Consider the following 21720-nt stretch of genomic DNA (forward strand, 5'->3'; position numbering starts at 1 on the left):
CCAACACAGCTTACACTTAAATTAATAGGATGAACTCCTGTTCATTGGCACATCTATTGGAGGACAAAATCACTTCCAAATAAATTTACTGCAAACTCCTGGCCATAAAGTCTCGAAGATGTGATAAGGTGCTATATCAAATGCAAAGATTATTTATTATTATAGGGTTTCAGAAGTAAAAGAGATCTTTCATGTCTAGCAATGCAGAATTAAAAAGAGAACACAGACAGCTGAGAGGAAACTGAAAGAGTGCTAACAACTCATAATTTAACTCCCACACTGAAAATAAATCTAAATGCACTTACAACAGCAAATTCAAGCAGCTTTTTATTTAACCAGTTCAGTGATTTTCACAATAAGTTCTGAAGAAACTGAAAACAAAACAAGTGTAAGGCTATAACAAATGTGTGCAATATCCTAGTTCTAATACTGTGCTACCACTGCCATATTGTATTTAAACATCAAAAAGACATTTCAAGAAATAAGGAGCCAAGAGTATAAAAATACATCACACAGAATGTTAACATAAATTTAAGAACCATTTTCTTTACTCTTCTAATTCGGTTAAAAATGTAAAAATATAATTTTCATTAACCTGTAGAAATTGCTAAGAATACAAGTTGTGTTTTGCAGCTGCAAGCAAGTGCAGCATGTACATGTTATGACCTTTCAATGGCATGCTAAGTCATCTTTTTCAAAAGAAGGTAACAGCTCTATTGATTTTTTGCCAAGCATATAACTGACTACATGAAACATATGAAACTACTTATAGACACACATCTTACAAATTCCTGGAAAAGTTGTACATCTGAAAGTGTCTGGTGTGCAAGTCTACAACTTTGTTAACTTAAAATACCTTAAAGTTTCCAGACTTAAAACAATTACATTTTGGTTTTCTTTTTCCTTGGAATGTCGTTTGAGTGTGCTGGTTACAACAACTATTTGTTAAGATGAAGCTTTTTATTTGTACAGTGATGAATAGAGTGGCCTGGTCACCAGATGTGACTACATTTCCAGACTCTGCCGCTCAATCAGGTCACCGTCCTGATGTTCCCTGCTCCAACCTTCTTCCTCAGGACGTCCACCAGCCGTTCCAACCTGCATGAAGAAAAGAGGAGCTAATAATAGGAATGCACTGTGTTTGCATTGTAGTAAGCCTTTCTTGGTGGCCATTAGAAAACAAAGCTCTACTGTGCAGCACAGACACTGGTACAGAATGCTGATTCATCTCTTGAGTTTATATCTAGGCTTCCCAGCACTCTCACAGTAGGGTAGAAACTTAGTTTGATGTGCAAAACTGCTTTGTCAGAATAGGCAGTATAACTTGGTATTGTATGCTTGACCACTTTCAAATCAAATTGCTGTGTAACAGCAGCATTATATTCAAAATTGACAAATTGTAACTTAATGCATCTAAATACTTCATCCAAAATTATGTTAAAAACATCAGCATTCAGCAATTGGAGTTGTTTGCTAGTTATGTTAAAACAATTCTAAATCTGTTTACAAATGGAGTCCTGTAGCTCAGTGGTTAGAGCACTCCTTTTGCAAGTGAGAGACCTGAGTTCAATTCCAGGCAGGGCGAAACCTTGGGCAAGTTTCCTTACTCCACACGCCTAATAATAATCCCTCCAAAACCAAAAACAATAATAAATTGGTCATTTTCAATCTACGACTGTTTGTGGGACATTGCTGTGCGCAATTGGCTGCCGCGTTCGCCCTCAAATATACAGTCAATTCACTTTACAGTATATTCTGTGAAGTGCTTTGGGACGTCCTCCCGACGTGAAAAGCGTTATATCAAATGCAAGGATTATTATTATTAAATATGATAATCAATAATCACTGCTAAACAGATTGATTTTCATACTTTTCACTCAGTAGATTACTTTTGAAATTTACACAAAGATTTACACGTTTAATATTGTATACAGAACACATACATATATAAATATACTGTACAGGTAATTAAATTATTGCAGGATAGGTATTAATAATTGAATTATAATAGGGAATAACTATTTAATAGCAAGGTGAAAATGTTTAATTCTCTAGTATTGAATCTTTATGGTCCTTAATTTTGTTTGCTGCAGCTTGTGCTAATGTCCAAAGCTTTGGCAAGTGGTGGCAGATATTGTAAAGTTAGCTGTAGGGCTGCTATTGCTTAAAGCTGTCATAGTCGTTTATAGTGATTCTCTGACCTGTGTGTTCATTTACAGTTTGCCTAAAACTCTTAGACAGAAGATGGAAGTTTGTACATTATTACACATCTATATTGATTTATCAGTAACATAATACTGCATACTGTGCATACATTCTCCACCAGAAAGGCTGTGTCTAGTACTAGTAACATAACATCATCTTGTTGTGGAATACTTTTAACAGGTCAATCGCAAAACCACCAATGAAAGATTAATGATATAATTTAACCAATGCATGAATAGCAACAACCAATATTTAATAAGACAAACAACAGAAACCATCAGACATTCCAGAACTTCCAGGATGTGAATTTCTACAATTAACTAGAACAGTGCTTATGTTTTTTGCACAGAACAATTTTTAATTGTTAATTGTTAAGTCAATCAATATTAAAATGTCCTTCTTCTTCACATTTAAAAATGAAACAAAATCACAACTCCTTCAGACTGGATACTCAGCTCTTCGGGAGACCAGCTGTAACTTTAGCTTCAATGTTCACATTAGAATTCATATAAGGAGCTCTATTTTCTTTGCTAAACTTGTCTCTTCCAGCCATTTTACATTCTCATCAGCTTCCATCAATGAAACAACCTCTACACCAATGTGTTAAATTCTCTGCTTATTATGGTTTCTTTTACCAGCCACACCACATAAGGAGCACTTGGTTCAACCCACATTTTTCTCACAGCTGTGCTAGAAAGAACACCAGAATTTTCTCCCGACAACCCAGATAATCTCTCATGGATTTCAAGGCTGAGCGTCAGATCACACCGAGGTGTGATTATTGCAAATTCATTCGTGTTCTGAAGCTGCATGCTTAGTTTCATTGTGATGGATTAGGCCTGCCACTAGTTAATGATGAATGTTTAGACTTTTCAGACATTATCACAAAATATTTGTTCATTCTTTAAAAGAATAGCCTGACCAACCAAAACATTAAACTAGAATTAAAAATATTATTTTAGTTAATTATTTTTACGTATCTGTAATTTTTTCATCATTAAAGCTCTTCTGAGTTAGTAAAGCCAATGCTTAGAATAAAACTGAGACATACAGACCTGGGAGGTTACAGGTTTGATCATCAAGCTAAGTCTGTTAACTCGGCCAGCGTAACAGAAATGCAATCAATTTAGTTCTGCTCCCCATGCTGGTAAGGAGAAGACAATTTCAGCAACGTCTTCCACTCTTAATTAATATCCAGTGAAATCTACTGGAAAGAGTGGATGCTGGGTGAGGACACCCCTTCCCATCCAAAAAGCTTCTTGACACATGGAAAGGTATTGCCCTTGTCAATGTATACTAGTATGAGTCAGGAGATGAGTGAGAAAAATTGGTGGAATAAGGGAATAAGCTTAAAATAATACAAAACTAGAGTCGTGAATCTGATTGCCTATACATTCTACTTTGGGCAGTTTTGATTGAAGTCAAGTTTCAAAGATATCAAAAAGAGCAACTCCAGCACTAATCAAATGTTACTGTAAAATAGGCAGAGTTCTTCCAGTTTAAGTAGGCAAATAACACTTATATCCTGTTTGGTTTGAGTAACCTTGTCCAGTATCAAAAGATAAAATAATTAACTGGATTCATTACATTACAAAATGCTTGTTTTGTGCTGATATATATTTCTCTAGTTTGGAGATTATTTTATGAAACAGCTTTCTCAAAATGAGTGTTATACAATAGAAGGCCATTCAAATATCAAAATGCAAGATTATTATTCATCTCAGATACAAATCAATTTTATTTGAGCTGATGGGGGGGCAGGACTGTAACTGGGCTAAAGAAAGGATAATATATATGACAGGATTTCTTCTGATTGCAATCCAGTTTCTGTGAACCCAAGTGGCAAAAGTCTGGTTTCCTTTAACTGGACTGTTTACTACTTCAATTCTTTTTAAAAAGCTGTCCATAGCTTCAAAGAAAAAAAATGGTTGCTATTGACAATGTCATTGACTTGGCCATTTTTTGGGTAACTAAGGACAAACCATGTTTTTGCTCTGACTGAAGACTGATTCAATGGGCGGTTGTTGGTCTTTAGTACCTCAACTAAGATATTCTCTATGTGTGAGGCAGGACAATGACTGTAAGCTGCTTATTTGTTCATACACGTAGAAGCCCAACCCTGTCCTCTTACCTGGCATCCACATCGGTGCACTTCACGCAGTCACTGGTTAGCAATCAGAAGAGGAATCACATCCTATACCTTTTCCTCTTACTAGATCAGTTGTCGCTCCCGATCAAAATACATTAATAAAGTTTGCAAAGTTCAGGGATCAACCTAGTATTTATGGTTATTATCTTAAAAATATAACCTGATTTTGTGCTGCCTACTATTTAGCATGAGTTTCTTTGGAACAAACCGAGCTCTAAATCTATTCAAAATCATTTGCAAGTATTCATAAAATAGTAGGACTGAATTATGCTTTCAATATAACAGGTGAAATATTGTGGACTAAGAGCATAAAAATTAAACCAGATACAACCTTTTCTAATAATAAGTTTTTTAAAAAAAGTTTAGACTTTTTGAAACCAAAATCAAAAGGACACACAAAAGCATATTCATTCTGGCCACTGCATCTTTACTATAATCCTGTTGCTAAGATTTTACTGTAAACTGAAGTGAATATTAGTAGAAATAAAACCTAAATAAATTTTGACCTGAATAATTTTACTGCTGTTTTACACAAGAACTGTAAAAGTCTCTGCTTTTTCCCAGAACCCATATCTATCCACCCCCACCTTATAATTCAACCGACAAACAGATCAAGCAGCTGAGTTTGTAGAAAGTCTGTTTGCTCTGTGCTAAGAACCCTTATGTGACGCTTCACAGATTCAACTGACACCTCTGGGAGAACTGCAGAGACTCTGCTTAATCATTATCAGCATTGCAATTTTCTCAGAATTCTAAGCTTATTTTATTGTAGTCTGTTTCCTGACTGTATATCATCCATTTAAAGATTATATATTATATATATATATAGTACACAACACATCGTAGTCATACACATGCACGAATAAAAAAAAAGGATTACATATGCATGACATCAAAGAAAAAGCACACTATCGGAGGAAATCTCCCTAGGTACCCCTAAAAGATTACAGCACTGGTCGTCCCAGCTCTAAGCTGTAGACGTGATTATGAATAGAAATTTTCTGACTCCATGGCACTTATGCCAATAGCATTTGTGTGAAATGTGATGGATTGTGGGTAATCAATACTAAGCACTAATTCCAAACCCTGGCATTAGTTTGCAGGCTGACTGTAGAAACTTGTCAGACTTTTCACATTGTTTTGCAGAGTTTATGGTCAGACAATAATAATTATTGCATTTGATATATCACATCGTTGAGACATCTCAAAGCACTTCACAGAATATATTGTAAAGTGGTTTGATGTTTTGTGGGCAAAAGGCAGCAGTCGGATGCGCACAGCAATGTCCACAAACAGCCATAAAGTGAAAGGACAATTTTTATTTGGGGGATTGGCAGGGCACTGCGATATTTATTTACATAACATAATAGTAATAATAATCCTTGCATTTGATGTGGCGCCTTATCACATCGTTGAGATGTCTCAAAGCACTTCACCGAATATATTGTGAAGTGAATCATATGTAAATGAGCAAAGCTCAAGGTAGAGCAAACAGAATATGAAGAGAAGCAAAATAGTTGCTCAAAATACTACAACTTTCAAAAACATCACATGTATTAATTAACTTGTGTTTGAAAAAATCTTTTGAAATTCAATTTGTGTTTTAAATTTAAAGAAGGTTTCAAATAACACGGCGTCAAAACCCACCGTTTCTTCAATGCCATATTGTTTGTAAAATATCATCTCTGAAACAATCAAACTGACCCAACTAATGTACTACTACTTCTTGCCACATCTTGTTTTCTTTCCAACTTGTGGTGCAAAGCACTTGAAACATTACTTTTGGTGTAATATTTTTACTACCATTGCTTTCTGTACACAGCAGTAAGAAAGTAAGAAAAATACTTGAGATTTTACTATACCCCCACCACAACACAAAATAATATTTTTCTACTTCCAGTTATTAAATGGCAAATGAAATATTTACTTTGAATAATGCAAAACCAATGTATACCATAATCCTGATATCCTCTTGAGTTAAAAGGCGCTAATACAAATACAAGGATTATTATTATTGAGGTCCTATTGTGCAGGTGTAACTATCAGAGAAAAGAAAGCAAATGAATTCAGTATAACCAACAGAATGGAGAGTAAAGGATGAAAGGAAACAAACTTTCATTTGTTAAAAGACTGCAAAGCACCTGACTTACTTCTGAACTCTTTCGTTGACTTCAGTTTTGGCTTCCAAGGCTTTTTGTAGTTTATTCTCCAAGTCTGCTCGTTCAGCAATGGCCAATTGCAGCTGGCCTGCCAGATCTTCAGTTTGGCGATGTGCAACTGATGTTATGCCCTCACTGGCACGTAAAGCATCTTCGTAACTGTTTACAGTAAAGTTGAACTGCTCTGTTAGACTTGCCTCTTGAGATAAAGACTTGTGTAAACTGAAAAAAAGGGAATGAATGAGATTTTCTTTGTATAATTTAACTGTATCATAAGTAGAAAAAAGACTGTTACCCATATTTATCATACATCATTACTCAAACTATGTGACATTTTGCCAATAATCCATATATCTGTGAGTATCTTCCACTTGTTTTTGTGAAGCAAGTATAGTTCTCTTAATGCAGTAAATGTCAGCTTTGACTTCTGTTGGTGTAAATCTGAGCTATCTTCTGGCACACATGCTGTAGTTATATTTTGTTGCTATGAGGGTGCGACTGATGATAAGATGACATGTCCTGGCAGGTCGATCCTTACACTGAATGAGTGACAACAAATAAGAGTTTGATTCATTGAATCAGTAGATAGTCAAAATTGGAAGCAAGGCTTGCAAAATATCAAGGTCCCTAAGGATCTGAGTTATTGGCACTTTGCAGATCTACCTGGACTGATGCCTGCATTCATTCCCTCTTCATGAGGACACCAATCTGGCACTATTTTTTCAGTTTTCTGGATCACACTTTGAAAAAAATACTCTGTGTCTGAACTGAAGCATTCGATAATTGCCTTTTTAATCTGCCAATTGCATTTTAAATGTAAAATAAAAAAGGTATTAGATTCATGGTGTCTGTTAAAAATATTTACAGAAGATTAACACACGTATTTAAACAGCAGCATTTATGTAAAAGAAAGACTGCATATGCTAAATAATAGGAATGGTAGAAGGAATTTAGAGTTAACCAGTGGTCCCAATGAAGACATAAAGCACTAGACTAAAGCGACATCGAGTCCTGGACGAGAGATAACTTTCTCCAGCTCAACGTGCGCAAAACTGAGGCCCTCCTGATTGGCTCGCGTCAGCGCCTCCGCACCTCAGGCGCTGACAACATCAGCATCCAAGGCTGCACTCTCCACCTCTCAAAGCCAGTCAGGAACCTCGGGGTTCTGTTCGACCCTGAGCTGTCCTTTCTCCCTCATATCCGCGCCACAACTGGCACCACCTTCCATCACCTCCGGAATATCGCCAGACTACGGCACTACCTCACCCCTCACGCTGCTGAAACTCTGGTCCACGCCTTTATCACCTCAAGGCTGGACTATGGGAACTCTCTCCTCGCCGGCCTTCCCGGCACCTCTCTCCACAAGCTGCAGGTCATTCAGAACTCTGCAGCTCGTGTATTATCCCGCACCAGGCTTCGGGACCACATCACTCCCACCCTCGCTCGCCTCCACTGGCTCCCCATCCCCCAGAGGATCGAATTCAAGATCCTCACCCTCACCGAGAAGGCCATTCACGGCCTTGCTCCCTCCTACCTCTCCGACCTACTATCCCCCTACCTACCCGCCCGTACCCTCCGTTCCTCTGGCTCCGGTCTGCTCCACACCCCCCGCCACAACCGCCCTACCATCGGTGGCCGGGCCTTCAGCCTCTCAGCCCCTAGGCTCTGGAACTCTATCCCCCAGTGCCTTCGCCTTGCCTCCTCCCTTTCCTCCTTCAAGGCCAGTCTCAAGACCTTTCTCTTTGACCGAGCCTTCAGCTCCCCTCTCGACTCTCTACCCCCTCCTCGCTCCCTCCCTTCCCTCACCCTGACCATTTCCCCCTTGCTCGGGTCCTGACCCAACTGTACAGCGTCTTGGGATGTCCTCCCGACATGAAAGGCGCACAATAAATGGAATCTTGTTGTTGTTGTTATTGTAGACTAAACCTATGTTGTATAAAACATCATAAACACAAGAAGGAAGCTTAAGTGGTTTATAACAGTCATTAGAATCCCAAGGTTCGATTCTAAACTGGAAATCACTGAACTGATCGTTCATATGTAATGTATTCAATGAAGATCATGGCAGGGTTTTATTCAATTTTAACCTCTTTTGACCAGTAGCAGTGAAATGGTGAATATAACCAGTAGGCTACAAGTAGTTGATATGTCACATTTCTATACTGAAGGTTTATGAATTGTGACAATTATTAATCTATTAATGATGTTTCATAGTTGATTACTAGGAAATAACTTAGACATCTTCTTAATTTGAAACTATCAATGCCAATTAGCTGTGCTACTGGATTTACTTACAATTTCCATTTCCCTGTGGTACTAGGAATGATACAAATGACAAGGCCAAGCACCGTTTAACACCATTGTTACTCAAAGAGAAACCTTAGAGAACTGTGGAGATTCATGCTTGGGGATGAAAAAGTGAAAAACTGGTGTTCAGATTGAAGCAAATACATTAAATCCAATGCAGTTTACATACATTGTGACTCGCTTGACATAACAGTGTGGAGTTCAAGATTTATTTTAATTTCAAGGAGAGGGGAACCCCTAAGATCAAAATGATGAAATATGTGGATTTATACAAAACATGCTCAAGTCAAACAAAAGGGTGAGTCAATAAAATAACTTGAAAAATGACCCTACTTCTACATTTTTTTCAACAAGTCTCTCAGTAATTAATACTGTCATGAAATTTCTGTGTCCTTGACGAATTATGTATATTAAGCTCTTGAATGCCTTATTCAAATGTTTAATTCTATGTACATGAGCCTAGACTGTAAGATAAATCAGAAAATTTGATCATGGGGAAGATGAGGTGCCAAGCACCATCTTGCCTTCACCTGGTATTCACATACCAAGTATACTTAGCAGTGATATATGTACCTGTGTACAGTATAAAACTCAGGCTAATTTTTCATCTCTCAAACTGGGAGGGGGGCAACAGAGGCCAAATGTACTGCCTCAACCAATGCCCTGCTTCAACTTAGCTAACTCAATATAGACTAGCAATCAAACCAGCACATTGCTGGACAGCAAGACTCAGCATCACATTATCCAGCAACATTAAGCCATTTGGGAATAATGCCTGTCTTTACAAAGGAAAATGTCAATCCATATTGACAACCAAGTGCAGCATTATGGATGAATGGAAGCTTTAAAAGCAGAAAAAAGAATTGCAGCAGTAAAACAGTGTACAGAAATGTGTGTTCAAACTACTCAAATAATCACTTATGCTATTGAAAATACATTTCAACTAGATTCCAAGAAATATATATTCCTTATTTTTGAAAATCAATATATTCATTTTCTCTTAATCATGAATTCAGCCATAATTTCTATATATTTTGTACCACAGTGCATGTTATATTCTGAAGTGTTACACTGAGAAGCTCCAACCATTTGCTGAGTGTATTATAGATTATTTATAGCTTCGGTTTCCAAGGAATAGTGTTTACCTTCATGTAGTCACTCTGTTCTGTGGCTTTTTAATTAGCTGAAATAGGCTGCAATTGTGACCAAGAGGAAATCAATTCTTATTTGATATTGATAACTATGCTGTGACGTAAGCTGTGTATTCGGCCTAATTAAATGCAAACATGTGCAGTATGAGAGTCCAGTGATGATGACAACAGCAAGGTTTAAACAGAATTGCTTAACCATGGATCAACAGATTTTCCTTTCTGCACAAACTGTGCAATCTCTGACAGAAAGGCAAAGAATCAGGCATGACCTCACTTGAGATCAACTATGGGAAAGGCTAAATGCATTCTAACTGGTCAGTAAAACTTGAGGTTACTGATTAACATTTCTATCTGATAGCTAATCAATGGCAGAACATGGAGACCAACACTCCATGTTGAACTGACCCTTCTCCTAAAAGCCATGAGTTGGTAAATATTTAATAGAAGCACAGGGCTTTTACCCTTTATCAAGATGGTATGTAAAAGGACACTTAAAAAATAACTTTGTTCCTTTTTTCTCTAAATACAATTGATACTGACATTTAGTAACGATATGTAAGTGGCTAAGGAAAACACAACCATATGGCTATCTGACGCTGATGTATTTTTAACTGTCCAGGAACCAATAGAAAACAGACTTAAATTGTTCTGTTTATTATGTATTCTATTGTGGCGAATTAAGTACACATAAACTTAATGTTACATTTAGATACAAATCAAAACAATAAACTACAATATATTAAGTACGTTGGTATATTTATACTATAGTTGATTGGAGTTGAGCTGCCAATTTCCAGCAAAATACATCTATAAACTGCAGTAAAATCCACAAATGTAAGTTTTATTTTATGCCGTAAAACACAAATGCAGGTTTTATACTATTTCTTAAATGAAGGAAACTTATATTTATAACCTAACAAACTTACACTCCTTTAAAATTGATCTACAATTTAAAGCAATTTGTCCCATGCCAAGATTGATTTGCATCAGTTCCTATACTGAGCAGGGCTCCAGAATATCACAAAAACATAGCAATTTATAGCACAGAAGGAGGCCATTCGGCCCATCGAGTCTGCACCAGCTCTCAGAGAAAGCAATGATTTGCACTGCACGGTTACGATTCTATGCCAAAACGGGCAGTGTAAATGCAGCATACAATTCATGCATTTAAAATAAATTGCTCACACAAATCTGGGTAATAGTAGTAAGTTAAACAAAATAAGGTTCATTTTTATCATACAGCAACCAAATCTTACAGAAAGAACACATTTCCAACATTCTTTAATTTTCAACAATTAGAAATGGGCGCCAGCATGCAACTGTCCTGGGAAAAGTAAATGGTAAGTAAGCTTTGTTAATATAATATAAAAGTTGAAAGAGAAAAATAACAAACCATACTTTAACTCTTGAGATGCAAGCAGTGGTGTGATCATAAATAGCTGTTGCTTGCCAACTACTCCTCATCAAATCTCTTTTTCTGATTGACTTTTGGTATGTATTACAGTATTCAGCTCATAATACATTTTAAAAATTGATTAAAATCAAATAATTTCTATCAGACTATAGGAACTGCAATGCTGCAATTACATTTCTATTATGTTTCATTATTTGCTAAATCTTGCAGTACATGCTTTCAATACACGGCTTCTGCTAAATTATATGTGCTAATTCATATATTCTAAATGTACACAGTTTGAAAATGTTAAATTTAATTTATTTAATCTTTTTAAGATTTACATTCTAATCATATAAATGGTAATAATACTTTGCGAATTCGACATTCTGTAAAAAATTGCAAAAATAAGTATTCTACATTTTAATCAGTTGAATTTCAACCTGTTTCATCCTCAAACTGAAGCTAAAAATAGATAATCTTATTCATGTTCTCTTGGTAAATCCCCCGTATGTTCACCTATTCCATGCCTTAACGTCTTCAGGCACTAATGTCCCTTTTCCTGAACTGCGTCTTGCATATGTTCCCGAGTATTATGCACTTTAATATCTTATTGTTGTCTTTTCCAACAACACAATTTGCACTAAATTTTTTAAAATACATTATTTTGAAATCAAGTAAAACAATGAAAAAAAATTGTAATTATGATTTCTGTGGTTTATTTTTAAGGGGATACTGATTATATTAGATAGTTTCATGTTTCTGTCATGTTGATATCATTTGAAGTTATGTAATTTGTGTAGGTAAACTATTAAGATGTTAGGGATAGGGCAATAGGAACAGAAGATCATTGAACCACCAAGCTTGTTCCACCAGTTTATTATTCGATCGCAAAAGATCTTTTAATTCTATTTCCCCGACTTTTCTCTATACCCATTTATACCTTATTTAACGTGGAATTAAGCAAGGTAAATGAATCACACCACAGTACATAAAAGATCACATTAATACTGTATCATACTGCAGTGTTGTCATTGCCAAAAAAAACTTTCTAAACAAATTTAATAAGAACTGGTTTCTTTTATATACTAACACCAAATATTGTCAATAACCTCCAATAAACTGTTAATTAGGAAAATTTGGTTTAATATATAATTAAAATAAATCAGATTAGAAATCTGAAGCGACTGGAGACAGACAATGCTGCATGGTGGGGGTGGGGGGGGGGAGCGGAGCAGGGGATGTGGAGAAGAGGAGTGGCTTCTCTGTAAGCCATTGACAGGAAAAATGAATGGGTAACCCTAAAAATATAATTAATATAGATTAAAATAAAATGAGATTCCAATAATGTCCCACAGTCAGTCATCATTTTTAGTTTTTAAAAAAAAATCATGACTGGATAAACCTGCTAAGCAAGCTCTTGTTAAAAATGCGATAAAAACATGTGGTCTAATTAATCAAGTGTTTCTACAAAATATGCTCGCGATCGTACTTGGTCTGCCCTACCTACAAGTGAACTTCTGACCCATTCTTGCACTGAAGAATCAAAGGGAGGTTAAACATGCCTTTTGTTTTAAAAGAAGGTACGTTAAACATCCAAAATAAAAGACTGGCATTTTGTAAATTGTCAAAAGGCACATATGCATGTAAACTATAAAATGTTTTACTTCCAATTTATATTATACATGACTACCACCATTATTCATAATGACAGAGTTTTGCAATATAGTTCTCGAGGACTATACAATTAGTGTTCTGTTGGGCTCATATTTTGTGTTTACAACAGAAGTGTCCTGGAAACCCAGTAGTATGTAATATAGTCTGTTCTGTAGAGTAAACAGGAGAACATAGAGATAGCAATTTTCCATAAAACAATATTATAATTAGACTTGGCCATATGGCTTGTTGGCTAAAAATATTTAAATTACGGTTCAGAACTAAAAGGTTTTGGTTATATTCAATGGCAGCACTTTTATCAGTTAACTTCATGCATTTAGTTAAAATTATTTTTGTAGATGTTCCTATACTGTGTGCATGTTCTAGTTAAATGTTTGATAAAATGCAAATGAACCTTTCCTAATCCGACTTAAAACATAAAATGAAATTAAATTGAGAAAAGAGGAACACAGACCTGCTCTGTTGTCTGTTAATATTGAATTGCAATACTATGAATAATCTATCCCTTCAAGAATAGTTCCCAATTGACAAGTCTACTGCACTACTAATAATAAAAAATAAAATAACTATTGGATTTTATATAGCTTCTTTCATGTTGGGAGAACGTTTCAAAGTGCTTCACAAGATGTACTGTAAAATTGAATTTTGTAGGCAAACAGCAGCAAATTTGCACAGAGCAATATCCCACAAACAGGAATAAGGTGAATAAACAATTGTATCAGGGGGATTATTGGCCAGGACACTGGGAGACACTCCCTTCTCTTTTCAAATAGTGCTATGGAATCTTTAACATCACCCAAATAGGCAGACGAGACATGTGTTTAACTTCTCATCCAAAGGACAGCATCTCCAATACAGAGAGTGTTGCATTTGAGTGTCGGCCTACATTGTGAGTTCAAAGTCCCAACGTGGGGCTTTAACCCACAATGTTTTGACTCAGAGGCGAAAGTGCTACCAACTGAGCCGTCAGGCTGACACCAGTACAACATTAATGTTGTAAATCATCATGAAGCAGTTAATAAACATTACAAAAACTTGTCTATCTGTCGTTACATTTTGATCATGGACAACACAGTCTTCTTAGATGATGTGATTCCAAATCCCAACATTGGTCTTTAACCCATAACCTTCTGACTCAGAAGCGAGAATGCTACCTTGTGCCAGTTGCTGTCATTTCATCTGAAGACGATTGCTACAGGTACACTCACAGCAAGTGCTGCTATACTGACTTAATTTGACTTCAACACATCTGTATGCTATTTGAAAATGCCATACTTGCACATCACCTAAAGATATGCTAGCAACCAACACAAATGTCCTTTTAAAATATTTCAATCATAAACCTTCACTATTTATCAGGCCATTGTGTACATTTGAGATTTTCAATCAATTTAGTTCAATGAGAACCACTTCTACTTGTAGTACACATATATTATAGAAATACATTTATTTGCAAAGGGGCACCTATGCTTAAGGCAAAATATTGAATCAAACCCTTAACCTTTAATTTCCACAAAATATAGTCAATCCTCTTTACAATATATTCTGTGAAATGCTTTGACCCATCTCAGTGACATGATTAAGGCACTATATCAAATGCAAGGATTATTATTTATTATTATATTAAACCTAAATTGTATATTTTTCATTTTGTGTGCTTTTTTCCACTACTTGATCATTCAATTAATATTACATTGCCCCCGCTGATTAGAAGAAAGTTTTGATAGTCTGGCTGTAGATCTTATGGCTGAAAATGTGTCCCCAAAGCATTATTGTTATAATGGCTCGATATGTTTCTACACTTCCATAACTATCCAAACATAATCCAATTATATGTTGATCTCAGCTTTAAACAAGCACTAACGTGAGGTATATAATGATAGAACCTATAATTGTTGAAAACGTTTTCAAAATAGTGGTGCAATTACTTTCACTACAGTTGTTTATGTGACCTCACTCAATACGCATCAAAATTACATTTTTGGTATAGTTACCCAGGGTTTTTAAAAAGTGATATTCACTAAAATAACCTATTTCTATAGAATAAACAATTTATATTAAGCTATACCATGGAATTAACTCGTTGGAAAAAAGTATGGATACAAGAGATTTTTAATTTTTTAAAACCAGATATGATAAAATCTCAAAACCAACAGTATGCGCTCTAGTGCCTTTATTGTTTAAAAGAGAGTGAGGATCACAGGGTGGAGGAAATAACTGCATGAATGCTCACAAAGTACGGAACTGAATGCTCCAAACATTTTTTTCTCTTTAATAAGAGCAGTATTTATGCTGTGTTTAAAAATCCCCACCAGATAATTGATATTTTAAGGTATATTTGTACGAAATCCCTATTTTCACAAGCTCTGAGCAAATTTCTACAGCATATTTATTTGCAAATTAAATTTCTGTTGCAACAATTTAACAAATAACATTTGATTAAAAAATACACTCTCTAAATTACACAAAAGCAGGTCATCTAATCACCAGAAGCTATACATACTCTCTTTCACATCATTCTAAATTATAGTATTCAAATTATTTTATAATTCAGATTGTAAGCATTAATGGAAATTCCTTATGCCCTGTTGATTCTTTTTCCACCCCTCCAATTCTATTCTCTGCATCTTCCAAGCTGAGTGGACTAGCCAGATTTGTTCAAATTCATTACTACTTGTCTCTCTAATCAATTAATTTGAGGAACATATATCATTAGGAGACACAGACAAGGTCAGCATTTTATTGAGCTTCTACCCAGCATCACAACTGAAGCACACCTCAATTGTGGCTGTGAATACGATGGTGAGCAACTTTCCAGACTTAAACATGACTCTACAAAGATGTGAGTGTTAACAGGACACATAAAATAAAAAAAGTCATGAATTAAACATAAATTTTGTGGAGAATAATATGTGGGGATTGTAAAATTAAACATACTTATGATGGTCCAGAATTCAGTACTAGTTTACCAACAGATACCTCAGCCTAGGTATCTGAATTTCAATTTCACTTCAACTGAAATTCAAGCTCCATTGTATTCATTTCATGAATCTGACATGTTTTAGCTTGAATGTTAAATGAGAGCATTGTACAGCAGTAGTGTACTAAATGACAAGGAAAAACTATCTGGGCCAGTCCAACTGTGATGAAGCACATCTTTTATCAACTTGCTGATGAGTGACACTGGCTATGGAGAGTCTCAATACCCCAATAATTCTTCCCTCTTGTCTGAAGCTGGTAAATATTGGTAAACAAGAGGAAACATTGGGTGCAATATAAAAAATAAATTCAAATCCCTGAAGTATATCACCTTTCCGATTTATTGAAGTTATAGGCAACCCCTTACTGAAAGACAATGCTGTTGCAAATGAATAGGCGGGGGTGGGGATCAGGTTAAGTTTGTGCAACAACAAAAATATGAACACACTCAAGTTAGGGTTAATCAATCTAATCGATCTTAATCAATCTAAATTTATTTAATTTAGTTACAATGAATTAAATTAAATGAATTTTGATAATACCTAATGTTTTTATTTCAAAATAGTAAGCAAGCAAATGTCCTATTTAGGTATAAAGCTTTATTAACCACTTTCACAAACCAAAAGCACAATTTGATCTGCTTCTTGCTTGAGTCAAGGATATACCAGATGGTATCATTATTGCAGCAACAGGGATACCAAGTGAAATTACAATGGGAGAATGCAGTGAATGAGTTAATCTTTTCCACTACAGCATTCACAGTCAACTGTCCAAATAACAATGCTTCTGGTTTTCTTTGTTCAAATATGCAAATACCTCTCAGTTAATTTTTTCTTTCCATGTGACTCTTTTGCCAGGATTATATTTTTTCCTGCATGATTCACAATAATTGTAGCAAAACTAAAAGCAGGCAAGTTTAGCACAATGTTTCTGCAGGTCTCAATCAATCTGTTAACAATATAATGTTGAACTTGATTCAAATAATGCTTGGAAATTTGAAGTGGTCCATTAGTTCAGACTGAAATCCAATCCAGTCTTATCAATGATGGGCAAACTAAATCCTGACTGGAACCAAGCAGTACCATTGACTTGCAAGAATTTTCACTTAGTAGTCTGTTCTTTTAACTGTACTGAATAGAATTATTAATTTCACTGATGTGCCTTGAAAAATCAGTTTAAGTCCCATTAGAAGTTTCCACTGCAATCTAAACAAGTAAACTGTGTTTTTATGGGGCATTGAAGCATTCCATGTCTTTTTAAAACGAATTGTGTGCTGAAGAAAAGAAAAACGATTGATTATTTAGATACTTTCCATTCTGCTACTTTACCATAAAATGTATCATAACTAACCTGCCCCAAAATGCTAAAAGACCTCATTATCACAACATTCTCCTCTTTGCCAGATCCTACCTGTTTTTGCCCACAGTTACCTATCTTTCCCCAGCACTCTATATCAACAATGAAATGGACATACTTAATATTATCTCCAAAATATGGAAAGGTTTCATTGGCAGAGAGCAAATTAAATTGTTGTGGAAAGGTTGAATGCCTAGCGTAGGGAGGAAGGAAACTTTGTTAACTTGATATAGAGAGGTGATTTAGGTGTTAATCGGGTACAAACTCACAGGTAACACAGATGTGCAGTTATGGTATAAGCAGGTGAAATTAGGCCAAATAGAATCCTTTTTTTTACCGATGTGCTTATAGCCTTACTAATGCTTCTCTTATATTACAAGCACAGATCTAGTATGGAGTCTGTAGTGCAGTGGAACGAGCCGACAGACTGGTACTCTATTGCCAACTCCACATTGCTTTCTCCCTGAGGCAAGCAAAAGTCAGTTGGAGCTATGCACATGTACACCAATGCGCATGTGTCCACATCCTCTAAACCAGCACACGAATGTTGGTCAATTATTAACGAGTTAGTAGTCCTGTAGGCACTTTACTATTGTTGAAATCTTAAAAATGTTTCACTTAAAATGTATGTTTAAAAAGCTTGCTTTGCACAACCTGTAGCCTGTGCCAGGCTCAAATGGTGTGAGACAATGTTTTCAAGGTGGTCTCACAAAACTTACCCCCAAATGATACTGTACTCAATGCGCTGCACAGCTGGTACTGGTTTGACAAAAAATAATCGCATCAAACCAGTACAAGCTCCAGAGCATATCTACCATAAAAATTCAAACCTTTCAGATCTCAAGTCACATACCTCATTCTCATTTCATCCTCTTTGAAATGTATTAAATTAGTCTCTGAGGAAATCCATTATAATTACAGGGTATTAGCAGCGAATGGAATTAGGCTTTTACACTAACATGATTGACGTTAAACTACCTCAAAGTTGGCAAAAGTAGAAGGAATCTGATGGCCTGCACTAAAACTGAAACTGGAGCAAAACAACAACAACTTGGATTTATATAGCGCCCTCCACGCCAGACGGCGTCTCAGAGCGTTTGCAGTAACGGATCCCGGGACCGAGCCAGGGGAAGGGGGGACAAGGTGATGGCGCGGTTGAAAAGAAAGGTCTTCAGCAGAGACCTGAAAATGGGAAGGGAGGGAACGAGACGAAGGTAGTGAAGAAGGCAGTTCCAGAGTCTCGGGGCATAGTGGCTGAAGGCAGTGGAGGACTCAGGGGACGAGGAGGAGGCCATCTATAATGCATAAATAGTGATTATAGGATATGTGAACTTGTAGCTGAAGAGTGAGAGTTAACCCAAATGGAAGATATCTCATCACTGATGTGAGCTCTAGCAGTTGGTGCACAAGTGTGACAGACCCATAATTCACAAGCTCTGTCGAGTCAATAGATTTATGAAGATATTTTGCGTGAGTGGTGAGTGGTGGCAGGAACTCTTAGTAACTGGTTAAATACTGTTTACTCCTTTGGCACTGGGCCTGTTTGTATAACACGTTTAAATTAATTCAGCAATATCATCAATGTTGTAAATGAGATAGTGCTGCTTCGTGTGGAGGCTGAGATCTACCTAAAGACATGGTTTCATCAATGACTCTGCAAGGACTTTGGCCACCCACACACACACACACACACGCCAAGTTTTTTTTTAAACTTGCTGGCATTTGTGAATCTTGTCCGTTCACTGGGTAAGGTACAGTGACAGAAATAAAGTCAAAGGGAATAACTTTAGAACAAAAGTAGCAATTCTGTTCTGGTTGCTGTGGAATCTGTATGGCAATATAAATAAGGCAGATCCATCCCAGCATAGTGTTACTTCACACGTGTGATACGTTAATTCTGTGGGAAATGAAATTACTAAACATGCCACAGAATAAACACTTTTAATTACTATGTTTACGTGCTAACTAAGAATGAAAGTCTAACTCTGACTGTTCTTTTTCCTTTCTCGTTTTATTGCAATAAAACATTCCATTCACATAAGGGTGTGAGTGTTACATTGTTAGGAGGTGTAAATGGAGGTGGAGGCCAATTTAAATTGATGCTGATCTTATAACTTTGAAGTGTTTCAGTAATGAGAGATACTGGTGAGAAACTATTAACTTCCCATCATCTTTTTGAAGCCCTGCTGCTGAGTGAACTACACACATCCAAACCTCATCCCTCTACTATTTAGAGGTATGAATTGTTTAGTCTACAAACTCATATGTCCATTGCATATTGGCAGATAGGCATTATTAGCAAAGCTGTGTTATGAAGATTATTAAGGGTCAGTTGTACTGTTTATCATTTGAAAAATGTGCATAAAGATATGAATCTGCATCATAGGCATGTGCATTTTACTTTTCGTTCAAAGTTGTCCACAATTCCAAGGTTGCATTTGATTATGCCATTCTATATCTATTACAAAAACATACAATTTATTTTGAACCAGATATTTATCCAGGTCTTTATTTTGGAAAAGTTATTGAACACGTATATCAACTGGTTTTCCTGGGAGTCTATTCTGTATCAAATTTTGGGAATTGTCAATCAATAATCAATTCCAAATTCTTTTCCATTTTTACCTTTGCCAATGGTCACCCCGTTAAGGAGCACGGATTCTATGTTTCAGGTTCCAATAGGCATAGGCTCAAATTATTTAAATAAATTAATAAAAAAATTCAATGTAATTCAAACTAAAAGTATACTCATTTTTTTCTTTGAAATTCAATCCTGTGAACTTCCATCATTTTGGTCTCATATTTTAAATTTAATTATATTAAAATTGATTTGCCAGTCTTTAGGTCCATATCTTTTGAACGCTGTGTACGTCCTTTATATTTGCCACTTTATCTCTCAATTTAGTATAATCAACAAATTTTACAATATCATAAGATATACACTCTCCTTATAGGCATTTATGGCTGCTTGGTATTACCAACAGTTTTCAATCTTTGGCTTTAAAGAGATGGTATATATTATGATTTTGTAAAATTTGTTGAAAGTCTCACATGCGGAACTTTATTAAATGCCTTCTAAAAGTGGGTAGTCTGCATCCACGCCCTCCAGTTTACTTACCTCCTCAAAGAATTCCAGCAGATTAGTGAGACATGACCTATTGCTTCTAAATCTATGCTGAGTAATGCTTAAGGCCTCTGTGTTCTTTAGATGAATATTGATAGCTTCAAACATAATGCTCTTAAACATTTTCCATCACAAATCTAGATGGTTTATAATTCCTAAATTCAGGTTTCACACCGGTTTTGAATAAATGGATCACATTTGCTATTTTCCAGAGCTCAGGTATAGTTCCCATATTTATGGAGCTCTGACAAATATTAACCAGAGCTTGTCTACTTCTTTCTGGCATAAGAGCATGTGATCTGTAATATCAGCAGGAATCTTCACAATGCCATTCACACTGTGGATTCTGTAGCTTGTCGCCTTTGGGGAGGGGGGGAATGAAAATGATAAATAATAAAGCCCTGTCTGTATCTACATGTTGAACTACTGAAACACTCTATCCTTTTTTATTTTTTTCCCTACATTTCTTATTCAAACATTTTTGTGCGTTTTCCAATGATTCTTAATCCAAAACACTGGTGTATTAAGTAAATCCTTTATTCTTAGCAACCAACAATCCAACACTTCAACCATAAACTGATACCAGGTGTTCTCCCAGAATTTTTAAATATATTTTCTGGTCTTCTTTCATTGTTAATTTTCTATTTACACTTAAAGAGTTATGCAACAGGTTTGTCCCTAGGCAACATTAGCCATAGGATAATAAAAGTATGCATGATGATGGATTGCAGATTCACCACTAATGAAGCCTCTTCCCCCAGAGAGATTGGCTGGGGCAGTGGTGCTATTCAACTTTGGGAATCAGATTAGAATCGTGCAGAGACTGAAGGATCAAAACATTCTCATTTTTGAGATCTATGCAAGGTTTGTTTTAATCCTAGCAGGCACAGGGTAGCTCATGTATTTTGGTATTAATTGACAGTTTGAAAAGGATATCTTTCAAGAGAAACAGAAATGGTCTTCTAAAATTTGGATAAAGGCACATTGCTGGGGCAAAGTAGAGTATTTCTGTCTCATATTAGACCTGGCCTGGGAATATGTTATACTGGTATCAATCACCTTGATAACCTCAAACACAATGTCTACACAGTGTACTTTCCATATTTCTGCAAAATATATAACCATAATCTTTGTAAATGTCATTTCCATGAGGATCATGAGACAATTATGTATACTCAACAGTCCTTGTATTCACAACAATAATAGAACTCAACAGCAAA

The 21720-nt window shown here is 35.9% G+C and overlaps 1 protein-coding gene across 5 annotated transcripts in view; it reads right to left on the reverse strand.

The window, feature by feature from the left end:
- Positions 1–314: 314 nt before the first annotated feature.
- The window catches only part of mipol1 (mirror-image polydactyly 1), a 90785-nt gene continuing 69379 nt past the window's right edge, over positions 315–21720 (reverse strand). For all 5 annotated transcript variants that reach the window (XM_007893357.2, XM_042338249.1, XM_042338248.1 and 2 more), the window contains 2 exons: positions 6505–6735; positions 315–1098 (listed from right to left, as the gene is read on the reverse strand). In XM_007893357.2, coding sequence (XP_007891548.2) covers positions 1032–1098; positions 6505–6735 — 298 coding nt within the window. In that variant the 3' untranslated portion in view covers positions 315–1031. The remainder of the gene's footprint in view (positions 1099–6504; positions 6736–21720) is intronic.

The sequence above is a fragment of the Callorhinchus milii genome, unplaced genomic scaffold (assembly GCF_018977255.1).
Source record: "Callorhinchus milii isolate IMCB2004 unplaced genomic scaffold, IMCB_Cmil_1.0 Scaffold9, whole genome shotgun sequence".
NCBI lineage: Eukaryota > Metazoa > Chordata > Chondrichthyes > Chimaeriformes > Callorhinchidae > Callorhinchus > Callorhinchus milii.